Source organism: Mytilus edulis, chromosome 1 (genome assembly GCF_963676685.1).
Source record: "Mytilus edulis chromosome 1, xbMytEdul2.2, whole genome shotgun sequence".
NCBI lineage: Eukaryota > Metazoa > Mollusca > Bivalvia > Mytilida > Mytilidae > Mytilus > Mytilus edulis.
In genome coordinates this window covers 23761112-23778958 of record NC_092344.1, presented here as the reverse complement: position 1 = coordinate 23778958, position 17847 = coordinate 23761112, and the positions used below count along the sequence as shown (strand labels likewise).

The 17847-nt window shown below is 34.7% G+C and overlaps 2 protein-coding genes and 1 long non-coding RNA gene across 3 annotated transcripts in view; 1 reads left to right on the top strand and 2 right to left on the bottom strand.

The window, feature by feature from the left end:
- The window catches only part of LOC139528498 (uncharacterized), a 403824-nt gene that overhangs the window by 237765 nt on the left and 148212 nt on the right, over positions 1–17847 (bottom strand). The window lies entirely within an intron of this gene.
- On the top strand, positions 1731–4694 carry LOC139519281 (uncharacterized). Its single transcript, XR_011663554.1, has 2 exons — positions 1731–2673; positions 4334–4694. It is a non-coding gene; the product is annotated as an uncharacterized lncRNA (long non-coding RNA).
- LOC139528362 (uncharacterized) lies at positions 7776–11237 on the bottom strand. Its single transcript, XM_071324315.1, has one exon. The coding sequence runs from the start codon at positions 11065–11067 to the stop codon at positions 9031–9033; it is 2037 nt and encodes a 678-aa protein (XP_071180416.1). The 5' UTR covers positions 11068–11237; the 3' UTR covers positions 7776–9030.

Here is a 17847-nt window from a genome sequence, read left to right as displayed (position 1 = left end):
AAAACGAAACTTTAATATATCGTTATCTCGAGAAAACGAAACTGTTATATCGAGATCTCGGATTATTAAATCGTTATCTCGGTTTAATATATCGAGATCTCGATAAAAAATATATCGTTATCTCGAGAAAACGAAACTGTTATATCGAGATCTCGGATTATTATATCGTTATCTCGAGAAAACGAAACTGTTATATCGAGATCTCGGATTGTTATATCGTTATCTCGGATTATTTAATTGCTTCTTATCACGTGTCAACTTATTACACAATGGTGACAGTCAACACGGCGGAAAGAGTAAGTATGATTTGTGTGTTTTAAAGCTTGTTTTATATATGATGTTATGGTGATGTGTCACTATTATAGGTGCATTTAGCTGGGAATATATGATATGCGTAAGAAATCTGTATGGCAATATCTGAATAAATCAATTGAACAAATTCGTCAATTAGTGAATGTTTACAGTATAAACAAAACATGGTAAAGTTCTCTTAGAAATCATACTGTAAACACTGAAGAACACGATCATTTCCGTCAGGAAGGTAGAAAAAGGGACAGTTCTTCTTGATGGGTTGATAAATCAGCGTCCAAACTTTAGAGGAGGTACATTTTTATGTTTTGATTGTGTTTGTTCATCCTTTAGAAGAAATATTGACATCTGTTTAATGTGCCATTGACCGTCATATGAACGATCTAGGCTCATAATCTAAGATTTGCTGTAGCGGCCATGTTTTTAATTGGACCAAAACAAAGGTAGGATTGTTGGTAACATTCCTGCATAGTTTCGTCAAAATCCGTCAAGTGGTTTCAGAGAAGAAGGTGAAAATGTAAAAGTTTACGACGGATGACGGACGCAACGTGATGGTAAAAGCTCACACTGACTTTCAGTTAGGTGAGCTAAAAAGGATTATATTTTCATCCCAATTTTTATCAATTATGTGTATAGTAATCCTTTGGGTAAACATTTTATCAATTCAATGAGATATGAGGAACTCTTTCTTTTGAATTCTATAGTCGGATAATCGGAAGATCTGCTATATGTATGTAGACAAAAAGACAAAAATTACAACAAAGTTCCAAAGTCATAACATTTGTATATACTAGAACACACCCGTGATATCACAGGTCCGTGACTGAATTAAAGTATATAACTATGCGTAAGCCTTATTTTAGTACTAGTATTGTCATCTGATAAAGTCATGCCGATTATAAGTTTCACAGTTTTCTCTGCTTTCAAAATCTTTCTGTTTGAACCCGTCGACCTGGATTTTATCAGTTATTGGTAATATTGGAGTATTTTTTAATAACAGCATTGTCCTATATTAGTTATAAATAAAGTTGAATTCTTTGATTCGCTGTTTTAAGTCATGCCGGCTAACAAATCCAAAACTACCTATATATACGCCTTATTTTAAGTCCAGATTTTTTGTATTCGTATTGACATCTTAGATAGTCATACTGATTAAAATACTACAATAGGGAACAATATGACAATGATTGAATTTAGAAGTGTCAACCCTTTGATTATGACCCGTGTATATAGCAAAATCCTAAATACACCGTTTTGTGGTGCGCCTGTAAGATACGCAACGTACAGATAAGGTAATAGGTAACAGGTGAATATATTATTTATATCGATATCGGATTCTACCCGGAACTTGTTAATGTTATGTGGAAAACAAACGGGTCTGGAGTGGTGTAAATTCTAATCAACACAATTGTTCTAATATTAGCTATATATAAAGTTGAATTCTTTGGTTTGTCATTTTTACCCCATGACGGCTGACAAATTCGACCTCGTTATTTTAGTATTATAGATATATACAAAAATATTTGATCTTGACAGTTTCTTTTGTAGGTAAACGTGCTTCGTTTGGTGAAGAGATATTTTGAAATGGAATTCTTTTATAGAGATATTGTCAAGATTTTACAAATGAATCATGCCATTAGTATATCACTTCGTCAGGTTAAGAGGTATTTAAAAGAAATGAATCTTGCTCGTAGAAAAGACTACTCAAATATTCGATCTGTATTTAACTTTGTTCATACGCAAGTCACTTCATACGGACCAGCGCATGGATATCGTTGAATGTATCAGAAGTGTAAGCGGCACGGGTTTAAAATAAAAAGAGACCGCATTAGCCTCATGCTTAACACAATTGATCCAGAGGGGATATATCTTAGAGCCCGGCGAAGACTAAAAAGAAGAGAATATTTTTCAAGGGGGCCAAATTTTTGTTGGCATTTGGACTCCTACGATAAATTGAAAAGATATGGCTTATGCATCAATGCTTGCATCGATGGGTTTTCCAGGAAAATAATATGGCTCAAAGTTGGTAGATCTAGTAGTAATCCAAAAGTCATAGCTAGGTATTTTATAGACGCAATAGAAGAGCATAGAGGTCATCCATATAGCATGAGAGGTGATATGGGCACAGAAAATGGGCTGGTTGCAGTAATGCAGACGTTGTTTGCTGGAGATGAAGTGACAATACCTTTCATTTACGGAAAAAGCACTATGAACACTAGAATTGAGTCCTGGTGGGGCATTTTGCGAAAGAAGTGCTGTCAAGTATGGATATCAGCGATGAAAGGCCTTCAGGAACGAGGTCAATTTTCAGGAGACAAACTTGACATTAACCTAATTCAATTTTGTTGCATGCAGTTACTTCAGGTACCTTTCTTTTCTATTTGTAGAAATATTTTACCTTCCAATATGAGCTCATGGCAATAGGCTTTCTTTGAAAGATCCTTTTTGATACCAATTTTTGTTGTACGTTTTACTTGTTAAAAACTCTTATTTTGATATAAGGAATGTATTATGTTTTTTAATCAATCCCTCACAAAACGGTATTTTAAGGGAAAATATAGATTATTTGATACGTTGCTTGGAGCATAACTACGTAATTGGCTTACACTTCAAAATTGTTTTATTTTAGTTATCAGTTAGGTCATTACACGATCTACTGTATCTACTAAATCATTGGAATGTCACTCCGTATTCATCGTAGTAATCTTCATTTGACTAATTTATTTTAGGATGAAGGATTTGATATCGTTTAACCCCGCCTCATATTTTTAAGTGTGCGCCTGTCTTATGCCAGGAACCTTTGTCAGAGTTTGTATTTGAATTAATCTTTTAATTTCTTTCTGGGAGAAGGTTTCTCATTTGGTTTGCCTTGGTGTTAAGTTGGCATATCCTCATGATGCCCTATGGGACCATACATAGACGGTCGTACATGGTGTACATGCTGCATGGCGGCCTCCGTATGTCACGCTTTAATTGTTCGATGATTTGGTATCTGATTGGCATTTATTCCATAAATTGTACCTGACTTCTAATGATTGTAACGTATAGGAGTTTTTGTAATAAGTAATATCCTATTTTAACGTATAAACTCGTAAACGACATACATATCAAATGTGATCTGGAACAGAAAAAAAAATAACATCATAGAAAAAAGTTACCCACATTAGGATTTCTCGGTAACGCGAAATTGTAGAAGAGGGACGAAAGATACCAAAGGGACAGTCAAACTCATAAATCTAAAACAAACTGACAACGCCATGGCTAAAAATGAAAAAGACAAACAAACAACAGCACACACGTCAAAACATAGAAAACTAAAGAATAAACAACACGAACCCCACCAAAAAACTAGGGGTGATCTCAGGTGCTCCTGAAGGGTAAGCAGATCCTGCTCCACATGCGGCACCCGTCGTGTTGCTTATGTGATAACAAATCCGTCTAAGGGGGACGATCCGAGAATTTTGAAAAGGAAGGGTGCTAGAACAAATGAGGGGTGGTGGTGTGCCAGGCTACTATTTGCCGATTTTGGCCTATATTTCACATGAATTTAACAAAATTTTCCAAAAAAAAAAGGGGGTGCACATACCCGGAACACCCACTTCCCCCACCTTTTAATCGTGTGCTGTTGAATCTGGACATATTTTGAGAATGACACATATACTTTCAGTCGACGTTTCGTCTTAATGTATGTTTGCCAATCAGAACCTAGAGAAGACAATTACGCCAACAAGATTGGATTTTTACAATCTAATTGAAATTAAATCTCTCACTCGCTATTTTTTTTATTCTTGGTCGCTGCGTGGGACGCAGCGACCAAGAATAAAAAAAATAGCGAGTGAGAGATTTAATTTCAATTAGATTGGGATTTTTACAGTGACATTTGGAACAAACTGATCAGCCCTACTTCTAACGGTAGTGTACAATTAATGGGGAAGATTTTAATCAGATTGCATTTGAAAATCTTGTGATTTGATTGGCCTTTTGTCCTGATTAAAAATGAAAAATGGCTTTGTCTTCTTTACAGAACGAACTAGATGACACTGCGCAGGTATGGAACACTCATTATATTAGGAGAAGTAGAGAGTATGTTTTTCATGGACGGCCTGTCAACATGTATCTTTATCCCGACTTGTTCAATGCTGAGGAGCATATTCGACTGGTCGATGACGACGTGCTACACTTTTGTCGATCAGAATGCGCTGAAGAGGACGAGTACCCATGCGAAGAAGAGATTTTTGAGTTGGGATGCATTTACATGGAGGAAAATCTACTGAAACCACCCGAAAACGTCGACGAGTCAGTAGCGCTATACCTAAGTTTGCGTCGCTGGTTTATTCAACAGCTATGAAAATGAAAGAGATACAAAATAAATAAATTGGTTTATGCTCTCGCTCTTTTGTATTTGCATGTAGTGATATACAAAGCAGTACCTTACGAAATGTGTTCTTCTATCACACAGGTACAAAATATGGTAGGTTTTTTTTATAAAGATCTTGGCTTTTGACTTTGTAAACGTTCCAAAATGATACGTGGAAATAACCATGCTAATGATTTTTGTTGTATATCAGACCGAGAGCGTACATATATAGGTCTTTTGATACTTGAACTGTCAATCAACTGTTTGCTAATTACACTTGTTCCATCTTGTTCCGTATGTCAATTTTCTGAGATATTCTCCAATGCTTCTCTTTCTTTTGCTCTATCTCACACCGTATCCAAACGTTGGTCTTTTGTTCTTTTTGCGAAAAAAAAATACTTCTTCTTTTGCGCTCTCTTGCACCGTATCCCAACCTTTTTCTTTTCTTCTTTTCGCTCAAAATAGCTCTCCCCTCACAACTTATCCCCACCTTTGTCTTTTGTTTTTTTTCTCTCGCTCCAATGGGCTCTTTTCCGTTCCTATTCCCGGTACCCCCGGTGATCTACACTGCTCTGATCCGTGCTCACAACCTTGCTTTTCCTACTTTTGGCGTTATTTTGACAGCAAAGGAGGAGAAGAGAGACTGTGGCCGATGCAAAATGTAACCATGAGACGTATGAGCAAGCCAACGAGTCATACGAAAAAGCCAAGAGTCGTATGAGCAACCATACGAGTAGTATGAGGTACCCTACGAGCAACGACTCTCTCGGTCTCTTTCACTCACTTGTTAGGTGTTTGTGTCTTGTGTCCAAAATTCCTCAAAAATAGACATGAGTCGTATTAGCATAGCTTTGAGCACTATGAGCAACATTTCGATTCGTATGAAAAAGAGTGGACACACTGAAATGTCTCGCCTGTTCCAGTGTTCATAATATAACTTATGTTGTAAGTATAAAAAACAAGTTTAAACCACAAGCATTATAAATAAATTAACATTTAAATGATCAATGTACATGAGACGAAGGTGAGATAAACCCTTTCAGACAGAAATCTAGTTCATGCACTCATTCCATACAACAAATCTAGTTTACCTATTGCTAAAAGTATCTCCGAATAAACCTCTTACAAAATAACCTTGACCATGAAATATAGGTCAAGATCAACTTACACCTACTTAACAGACATACACACCTTACAATTATTCCCAACACCAAATATAGTTATACTATCCCTTTAGTATCTGAAAGAAGGCCAAATCAGACAAATGTAACATTGGCCAATGAACCATGACCTTGAGGTCAAGGTCAAATGATTATTGCCAGAATGGAATCCATACACGAAATATAATTGACTTCTGAGAAATAGACCATATCACAAATTTTTAATTTGGCCAGTCAACCATGAAAAAGAGGTCAAGGTCAGATTATTATTGACAGACAGACATGTACACCTTACAAACATTCCATACACCAAATATAATTGACTGGATACTTATAGTATCTGCAAAATAGACCAAAACACCATAAAAAATATACTTTGAGCACTGAATCATGAAAATGAGGTCACGATCAGATGTCACCTGCCAGTTGGACATGAACAACATACAATCATTGCACAACCAATTATAGAAGACCTATTGCTTTATAGATATGGACTTATAAAAAAGAAGATGTGGTATGATTGCCAATGAGACAACTATCCACAAAAGACCAAAATGACACAGACATTAACAACTATAGGTCATCGTACGACCTTCAACAATGAGCAAAGCCCATACCGCATAGTCAGCTATAAGAGGCCCCGATAAGACACTGTAAAACAATTCAAACGAGAAAACTAACGGCCTTATTTATGAAAAAAAAATGAACGAAAAACAAATATGTAACACATAAACAAACATTAACCTTGTTAACTGATCCATGCAATGATGTCGAGGCCAAGTGAAAACTGACTGACAGACATGAGGACCTTGCAAGGTAGTACATATCAAATATACGGGTATCCTAATACTTATATTAAGCGAGAAATTATCATTGCAAAAGAAAAAGATTTTTTTTCTCAAGTAGTTACTGAACCATGGAAATGACGACAAGGAAAATCGTCATGACAGACGAAAAGTTCGTAACATAAGGCATCTATATATAAAGTATGAATTATCCAGGTCATCTACCTTCTGGAAAATAAAGCTTTTAAATCAAGCGCTAACGCCACCGGATCACTATTCCTAAGTCTCGCTTTCTGCGACAGAAGTCGCTGGCGAGACAAAAACCCTGAAAGTAACGACTCTTAACGCTGTAAAGCATGATTCAGACTAACGTTTCACCGCACACACACCACCATTTCCACGCTGAGACCTTGACCTTTTACCTTGAAAATCGATAGCTTCCGAGTAGATACAAAGGACTATCATCAAAACTCGTCAAAACTCATTGAAAGATGTTGATTCTAAAGTGTCCACAAAGGGATGATATGGACAACATAAACAATTACAAGTATTACTGCGACCTTGACCTCTGACTTTGAAATTCAAAAGCATCCGTGATATTGTTTTGGACTATCATCAAACGAAGCATGCTGATTCTAGAGTGTCCACAAGAAATGTTTCGGTGGAAGGACGGAAGCTTTCAAATATTCCCACGCAACTAAATTAGCAAATAAATCTGTCGTTCGTCATTACTGTGAAGTTTCAAAACATTTAGTCTAACAGTTTCAGAGGAGAAGATTTTAGAAAATCGGCCAATGAGAATCTAAGGTTTGCTATAGCGACCCTGGTTTTCATTGGACCAGAACAAAAATAAGTAAGTTCGTAAAGAACCTTCAACTGAACATTCCTATAAAGTTTCGTTTAAATCCGTCCAGTGGTTTCAAAGAAGAAGATGAAAATGTGAAAAGATTACGACGGACGACGGATGCAACTTGATGGTCAGGTGAGCTTAAAATGTAGCATAAGGACATGAAAGATAGACTGTGCCAAGTTCAAAGTAAATCCCTTCAGTGGTTTTTGAGAGAAAATTTTCGGAATGTTAACAGCGGGCGACATACGATGGAAAGCAAAAGCACAAATAGTCTTCGGCTAGGTATACTAAGCTAAAAAATAAATATCATGAAATCTCCTTCAATATCTTTATTTGGCCAACAAAACTGACAAAATAATATAAAGCTGAAAAATGGGGGCCCGTATGCATAACACATCTTAAGGTTATATTTGTTCGTAAAGGACAGTTTTTTCTTCAAAAGCAATGGACGTCTACTGGTACTCTAAATGGAAATCTTAACTTCAGTATTTTTATGAATACAGGCTCAGGCCATTCTCAGTAATGCATCATACTCAGTACATTTTATATATTGAACTGAAAAGCAAACTTAATCATGTTTACTTAATAATATTTACATTAAAAAGTTACATTCAGTGCATATGATATTAAAGTTTTACTAAAGAAAAAAAGCTAAAAACTTTATGATCTTATTTAAATTGGTCTAAATTTGAAAAAAATGAAAACAAAATTTCGACAGGAATACCTCTGACTCAGCAAAAAAGTGTAATTCACACTGAATAAAAGTGTCAACGAGTTAAAATACTGGTGGAAAGGTTATTTATTGGTTACATGCCTAAAATTACCCCAGTTGCTGGAAACTACTCTGATACTTTCAGAAAGTACTCCTACAGCTTATTAAAAAAAAGGCAAAAAAGGGACATATCTCCCAAGACGAGACATTGGAGCAATGTAATTAATATGCTGACCAATATTTTGATAGCTTTACTGCTTTACAAATACTGAGGCTAACCTCATGATCTATTTCAAGCCATTTGAACATTGTTAGTAAACCCTTTAGATTATGTTTACCTAGTTAAGATCAGGACCCTTTTGATTTTTACAGGGTCAAAGATTTTAATATGTTTATGATGGATAGTTGACCCATATCGATAATACTTTCAGACTGGTGACTTAAAATGCAAGAGGTGGGATTAACTTCAAATGACATATTTTAATGCCATTTGAACCATGCATGTTTATTTTGTTGAGACAAGTATACACTCTACATTTATAATCTTCAGTTAAACACATCTAGATTCAGTCAGGCCAGTCACTCAAATGATGCTGCAGTGATCTAGCATTGATGTAAGCATGGTTAAACAATGTGCATTTAGTCCCTGACAAATTTACATTTTGTTGATTCTTCTTTGAATCATTACATGAAATCATACAATACAATCTTAAAACAATGTGCATTTAGTCCCTGACAAATTTACATTTTGTCGATTCTTCTTTGAATCATTACATGAAATCATACAATACCAACTTATTGAATGTAAGTGATAAAGGCAAAAGAAAGGAATGTCCAAACTTCAATCAAAGAAGTGACTAAACATAATCCATCTCCCACATGTTTGTTTTGAATATGTTCATAAAGTCTTCTCTGAGGTCAGCAACAGACTCATAACAAGATGGCAGTTGTAGCATATTCCCACAAGTCTGAGCTGTGGGTCTCCTCTCAAAACCTGAAAGCATACTAAATGCTACATTTAATTGGTAACACATGAGGTTTGATCCAGTACAAAAACGCATAAAGTTTTGAAGTCCTTTCTCGTCTAAACTTTTTATAAACTTTTTAAGATAACCAGCCACAATCTGTTCTTTGAGTTCAAGAACATCAGGAAACTTTAGAAGTTTCAACACTTTTGCAACTGTTGGGTTCTTGTTTTCATATAGTTGGACCAATTCTTTTCTGTTCACTGAAAGTTTATTACGGAATATATCTTTCCAACATTCAATCACAAATTTTGGTTCTTGTAAAATTTCTTTATGCGCTATTTCTTCTATCAAACGTTTAATATTTTCTGCATTTGGGTACTTTTTGCAATTATAGACCTCCAGCACATCAATCAGCTCTCCAATTTCAACATTAAATCCTTCTAAAGCATATTGAATAGTCACTTTATCTGGGTAAGGTATATACTGTAGGAAGGTTTCAACCAAATCTACTTCTGTTTTCCCATACATAGCATCTTCAAAAATTGCCAAACTTATTTTGATTGGAAAATATCCGAATTGAAGCCCATTACAAATAATAGAGGCTACTGACTCCCAATGTTCACGTTGCATGTCATGACGTAATATAGGGACTTTTGTAGAATTACCCTCGCAACATCTCAAATAAAATGTGTCCCAAAAATCAGTAAATATGTCTCTGAGAATACCAATCCCTTCCCCTGCTTCCTCTTTCCCATTATCCATAATCCTTATTACTTCACATTGTCCAAGATCTAGAGTTTTGTCCCGAAATAAGTCTATCAACTCACAAAATGTGTTGCTTTTATGAATCTTAATCACTCTCTTGGTATGTTCCTCGTCCGAATATAGTAATATATTAGGCACAACCAGTGGTTCATTTGGAATGGGCTGTTGGAGGGGCGGCTCATTTAAAGAGATTATCAAATCTTGTGGCTCATTTGAAGGAATCAGTTGGGATGGTGTCTCAACACGGTCCTCTACAAAGTTAAACAAATTCTGAACTGAATCATTTGATGATTCATCATCATTTTCAATTGGACTTACTGGCAAATTTAGCGGCAATGTTTCATTATAACTGTCAACTGATATATCATGTGGCACTATATCTACATATGGATTCAATGCCACCAGCATCATATTATTGCCAGAAGGTTGACCAGAAATGACAAAAGTATCATCTTCATTAACTCTTAGCTGGACTGTTTGTGGAGTTAATGATGAAGTCTCTGAAGGTGAATCATTTGATGGATTAAATTTATCAGAAGGTAAGTTAGCGCCTTTGCCTGCAGCTGCAGTTGAAACGTGTTTATTTACTTGTAGTAATTTGGGATCAGGTAAACTATCATCAGATGGAGATTCCATTTCAGAACAGCCCACAGCAGTTGTTGGTAACTTCTTGCTGTATATGTAAAATCGTAGAAGTTTTGATCCTGTCAAAGTATATAGGTCTGCAATTGTGCAATCATTGTCCATTCTGTCTCCCATAAAATTTCTGACTTCATATTGAAATTCTGTTACTTTTCCTCTTTTCGATTTGCCATTCAGGAAAAATACCTTCTTCCCATGTTGCAGGATATCATCCTGCCTCCAGGTCTTAGGTGCATTGATGTATCTTGCGCCTCCACCATTTGGTGTCCTGACTTGACGATATTCACTACTTCTGTAATCGTAATCAAACCACCCAATTTCAATCTTCCTCTCGTGCTTTTTGGCATTGTCATTTCCTTTGAGCTTTTCACTTCTGTTAGTGGGTCTTGTGTCCTCTTCATGGGCATTTTTTTCTTTTTTCTTTCTTTTGTTCTTTTTTTCATAGGAACATTTGCTGTCTTCCTCACTGACATTGTGGTCACTGTCTGATGACTTATCATGTTTCACTTTGCGTCCCATTTTTTTCCTAAATTTATGGAACAGACCTTCTGTTCTTTGATTTTTTTAAACATTTTGTACTTTTGTCTTAAAATGACGTTTTGCTGCATGGATATCTCCATAACTTATCATAAGGAACTTGTGCAGGTCGGTATCAGTCATGTCCAGCAAAGTCTGGGGATCGACCTACAAAATTATAAAAAAAATAATAGAATTATTGCATGTATGAGCCAGCACCTTAAACTGTTATAGTGGTTGTGTAAGTGTGAGTTACTGGACAAATGATACCAGAGCATTTGTTTTGTGACAAAGATTGTGATAGGACAATCATGGAAGTCTTCCATGGGACAATGTAATATATCATTACCGGTAATCTAATCTATGACAGATGACAAATGATGGTAGCGTGATAGCTCACATGACCATGATGACCCTTTGCTTCAGGTGAGCAAAAAACATAATACATAATCAAATTGAACAATCGATGCAGTATGTTACCATAAATAGTTGAGCAATCTAAGATTTGTTATTTTTTATTGATAATATAACAATTGTAGTTTTCCTCTCAGGTCAATACAAGGTTATAATATCCAAATGCCATATGTATATCAACATTGGACTTTGGCCTGTAACAAGTGTTGATATTCATTTGTCAGGCAGATACAATCTCTCATCATATACGTCATGCCTTATACAGTGCTTTTTGCACATGTGTAACGATTGGAAGGAGACAAGCCGTATTTGCAAAACCTGGACTGATAACCCTGTACCAGCCCAATGACGTCACTACCCAGGCTAATATGGCCGTATCAACCAGGGCAGAAAATCCATATCAGCTTCCAATGTTATTCTACCTTATTGTCGGAAGAATTTGATGAATAGATTAATATATGGGTAAATCCATATCAGCACGACTATCATCTCTCTTCCCATATCGGCCCTCGACTACGTCTCAGGCTGATATTGGAGTCTTGGGATAATAACCGGGGCGATATAGATTTACCCCTATATTAAGCTATAAGTATTGACCAGAGAGAAAAGCTATAATTGTAGAAATAATTTCAGTTGGGAAAACTGACATTTACAGGTCTATTACCCCTAATATAACACATTCTTGTTTTTTCAAATAAGTACAACTCTTATTAAGAAGTAAGAAAAAAAATACATTTAAATTTATGTATATGTACCGTCACTAATTAATAAGTAATTATTCAGATTAGAACACAGATTTGTTTATGTAACACTAATCTTCCCTTTCAATTCTATAAATGTAAATGGCATGACCCCTTAGGGTGTTCATTTAGCAATTTGAATGTATAACAATTAAAATAACAATTCACTTATGCCCGCGTCACACTGTCCCGATTTTTATATACGATGGACACCCGAATGCGAAAATTGTAAGTTCGTACGAAGTTGGTCCCGATCTCTTTAAAATACCCAAAAGTGACCGAATCAAGTACGATGAATAACGAAGTCTATACGAGGGTGCCGAAAGTATATACGATAGCAAAAGATGGACATACGAAGGTTAACCGAAGACGGTATTAAAGTATGATTCATAAAATGTCTTATAACTTTTGATTGAAAAGAGATACGCAAGTTCGGTTTGTTGTAAAGTCATATTCATAGGTGATTGCTTGGATAAGCATTTTTTTTTTTTTTAGTATAATAGTCCAAGATATGGCCAAATAGGCTGTCTACATCTCCAAGGTCTATTTTTTAGTAACGGCAGCCATGTTTTTCGGAAAATGGCTATGTGTGACACAATTTTTTAAGAAGATATACCATAAAGAGGATTATGGCAATGTTTCGTCAAAATCCCTTTAGTGGCTTCATACTTTTGATAACAGATAAACAAAATGGACATAATGATGTCGATAACAATCACTCTATGTTACTGACCCTGTATTTACTCTATACATTTAATTCAGCTCTCCACCTCAGGCCTTACATATAAAAAAGAAAGTGTGGTGTTATTGTCAATGAGACAACTCTTCACAAGAGACCAAATGACTGACACAGAAGTTAATCACTATAGGTCATCGTACGGCCTCATACAATGAGCAAAGCCTGTACCGCATAGTCAGCTATAAAGGCCCCTAAAGGACATGTAAAACAATTCAAACGAAAAAACTAACCGCCTGATTAATGTTAGTTTATCAACAACATACATGTACAGTGACTCTTACAGGAGGTAACATATACATCACTGTGCTTAATGTTACCCACAGCAAAAGATGGCGGACTCTTTTAACTCGTTGATATCTAATTCATACAAAATCTACCTTTTGCAACGTTTTTCATGCAGTATGTAAATATTTATAGGATTTTTGAATAACGAAATCACTTACAATTACCATTTACTTGTTAATTTAGAGTTCACTAAAGCGCAAGGCCGACTTTAAAAAATGCATGACATCCCTAACTTTTTTTATCGAATCTCAGCAGACTGTCTGTAACTTTATTTTCAGATGTGGGTAACTTTTGATATCAAAATTTTAAGAGTTATAATTTCAACAATTAAAGGATAATAAACACTATGAAACCCCTTATTTGTAACCTTCACGGCTGTTTATAATGGTCATTCACCACCAAATGTGATTGAATTATAAATAGCATCATACTTTTTTTTTGTAAGGGTTTGTGGAACTTGATCCTGGCCATTTTTGTCTGTGTTTTCACTTTTATTGATTACTGTGTGTCTTATAACCGTTTTTCGCTTTGGACCATGGCTTTGTCATGCTGTTTTACATTTTGGAGTTTAGTTGTCTGTTTATTTACTCACCCCTCTCTTTCTTTTTTTAATGTTTATTTTGGTGATTACTCTTTGACGCGGCTCGGTATTTATAAATTTCTGTGTCATTTTTGGTCCCTTGTGGAGAGTTGTCTCATTGGCAATCATACCCCTCTTCTTTTCTATATGTAACACAACAACAAACGACAACCACTGAATTACAGGCTCCTGACTTGGGACAGGCACATACATACATAATGTGGCGGGGTTAAACATGTTAGCGGGATCCCAACCCTCCCTTAACCTGGGACAGTGGTGTAACAGTACAAGTTCAACATAAGACATGTTTGTTTGGTGTAAAAATTGACTAATTGACGAATTTGTGAAATTGCTTCACTCACATATTGCCATACAGATTTCTTACCCGTATCATATATTCCTATGTGAATGCACCTATAATAGTGAAACATCCTTATCGCATCAAATATTGGAAGTAACTTTCCGTGCTTCTTTATCATGCATATCGAGTGAACAGTCATTCAAACAAGCTTTGAAACAGACAAATCATACTTACTCCTTCTGCCGGGTTGCCTGCCACCTCTTGATCCGCCATTTTGTTATCAGTTAACACGTGATAACTAGCAATCCGAGATCTCGATATAACAGTTTCGTTTTCTCGAGATAACGATATAATAATCCGAGATCTCGATATAACAGTTTCGTTTTCTCGAGATAACGATATATTTTTTCTCGAGATCTCGATATATTAAACCGAGATAACGATTTAATAATCCGAGATCTCGATATAACAGTTTCGTTTTCTCGAGATAACGATATAACAGTTTCGTTTTCTCGAGATAACGATATAATAATCCGAGATCTCGATATAACAGTTTCGTTTTCTCGAGATAACGATATATTTTTTATCGAGATCTCGATATATTAAACCGAGATAACGATTTAATAATCCGAGATATCGATATAACAGTTTCGTTTTCTCGAGATAACGATATAATAATCCGAGATCTCGATATAACAGTTTCGTTTTCTCGAGATAACGATATATTTTTTATCGAGATCTCGATATATTAAACCGAGATAACGATTTAATAATCCGATATCTCGATAGAACTCTTTCGTTTTCTCGAGATAACGATATATTAAAGTTTCGTTTTCTCGAGATAACGATATAATAATCCGAGATCTCGATATAACAGTTTCGTTTTCTCGAGATAACGATATATTTTTTATCGAGATCTCGATATATTAAACCGAGATAACGATTTAATAATCCGAGATCTCGATATAACAGTTTCGTTTTATCGAGATAACGATATATTTTTTTATCGAGATCTCGATATAACAATTTCGTTTTATCGAGATAACGATATATTTTTTATCGAGATCTCGGTAAAACGGTAATGTTTTATCGTGATCTCGAATTAAAAAAAATATTTTCTAATGTTTTGTGTGTCCCCTTACGGCTTCCGTAACATACAGATTATACTGTAAACAATATTTCAGAGTTTAACGTAGTCAAGTGAAACAAATCATAGAAGAATAGTTGAATCATGTCTTTGTCGTCCAATGAAAAATAAGTACGAACACAAAGAAAAAGTATGGGAAAGTTTGTTTTTTAAACTATTGACCAGGGTGAAAGTCATGACTGGCAAAAAGTTTGTGAAATGAAATAGCACAAATATTCCATTCTTTTTAAATATAACTGCATATAAAGAAAAACACAAACTGATATTTAATAATAGTTTTTACCCTTTTTATGTTTTATAGGACAAGAAATATAGAAAAATAATGAAAAATATAAACAGTTACAGTAGAAATGAGCGGCAAAACAAGATAAACAAAATACAACAAGGCCTAAATGGTAAGACCACTTCTATATATATATATACTGTAAATTCAGACTTTTCAGGGAATGGACAACTTTTTGTGATTACAAAAAAAATCTGCATAAAGATCTATATAGTTACATGATATATATAATTATATATATATGTTTCTGTTATCAAAATATGATTTCTTCCTTTTTGCGATACTCTGACTCACCCAGTCACATTATTCGCATTACTAAAAAGTTTAGATAATTTCTGAATTACAGTAATAAAAGTAATTGCCTTTGAAGGATGACTCATATAAAAATAAGAAAATGTGGTATGGTAAATGAATGACTTATCCACCAGAGTTCAATGTAGCGGATGCAAGAAATTAAAGGCCAATCATGGGCCTGCCTTCAATAATGAGAAAACACTTCCTTTATAGGTCAGCCATTAAAGATCTCAACATGTAAAGATTTAAACAATCCAATTAAGTTCAACATGTTCAAAGTCAATAACAATTAATAAAAAAAATCAGGCCTAATATAAAATATTGTTTGTTTCCCCAATCCCGACCGACCCTGCAAAAATGGCCCTACTCATAAAATTTTATTGTCAAAACTAAGCCAAATATTATTTTATTCATTTCTGATTTTCGGGCTAAATGCCCGATCATCTGATAATATTCAGGCTTTTGGGAAAAATAGAATAATTTACCTACCTACCCACCCACACCTGGCTTGTCAGAGTAGGGATTAGGGAAACAAACAATATATTAATTTAGGCCTCATGTCTGTGAGCACTCAACCTGACCAGAATATAGGATAGTGGTTCAAATATTAAAACACAGCATATGAACATTCTATAACAACTATTGCAAGTGGCTCAACTTTAAATATCACTACAAGGCACTAAACAACGAATATTAAATCTTGGACACAAAGCACTGAAATAAGAGAACTCATAAGCATGACAAGTAAGAATATCAAATGAAAGTTTCTCAAAATGTTCCTTAAAACGTGATAAAATAAGCTTATTTATATTGCTGTTTTTTTCTCGATTTATAATAGAATAATAATCTTTTATTTGTCATATAAGTAACATTATACTTGTGACATAAACAAAATTAAAAACAACAATAAAATAACTGAATAATATAATAAAAAAAAAATATTTTGTGTATTTATAGGTCAGATATCTTGGTTTTTATGATCATCAACAGATCCTGCAGGTCTATACTGAAGAGGAAACTTAATTGGTAATACTTTTCTACACAATGTGCTAATTGGATTATTAATGTGAAATGAACTCAAATGTGTGTTTTTCTGGAAAAAGAAATAGAAAAAAATTCTACAAAATTGCTGTAAACAAAATGGAGTACTATCAAAGAACACTATTGTGTAAAATGTAACAACCTACATTCATATTCTCTGATGGATTATGGAGAAATTAAGAAAAACTAGAGGCTCTTTAGAGCCTGTGTCGCTCACCTTGGTCTATGTGCATATATTTAACAAAGGAAACAGATGGATTCATGACAAAATTGTGTTTTGGTGATGGTGATGTGTTTGTAGATCATACTTTACTGATCATTCTTCCAACTTACAATTTTCTCTATCTGTAATGAACTTGGCCCTTTAGTTACAGAGGAAAACACTTTGTAAAAACTTACCAAAATTTACCAAATTAATGAAAATTGTTAAAAAATTACTATAAAGGGCAATAACTCCTTAAGGGGTCAACTGACCATTTTTTGTAATGTTGACTTATTAGAAGATCTTAATTTGCTGAACATTATTGCTGTTTACAATTTATCTCTATCTATAATAGTATTCAAGATAATAACCAAAAATGGCTAAATTTCTTTAAAAATTACCAATTGGGGGTCAGCAACCCAACAACCAGTTATCCAATTCATCTGAATATTTCAGGGCAGATAGATATTAACTTTATATACACAAGTTAATCCCTTTGTAAGATTTGCTTTAAATGCTTTGGTTTCAGAGTTATAAGCCAAAACCTACATTTTACCCCTATGTTCTATTTTTAGCCATTACGGCCATCTTGGTTGGTTGGCCAGGTCACAGCACACAATTTTTAAACTAGATACCCTAATAATGATTTTGGCTAAGTTTCGTTAAATTTGGTCCAGTAGTTTCATAGGAGAAGATTTTATGAAAATTTGGTAAAAAATGACTACCTGCTTAAGGGGTCAACTGACCATTTTGATTA

Excerpts from the sequence above, each read along its gene's own strand:
- LOC139528362 (XM_071324315.1), bottom strand. The coding sequence starts at position 11,067 with ATGGGACGCAAAGTGAAACATGATAAGTCATCAGACAGTGACCACAAT.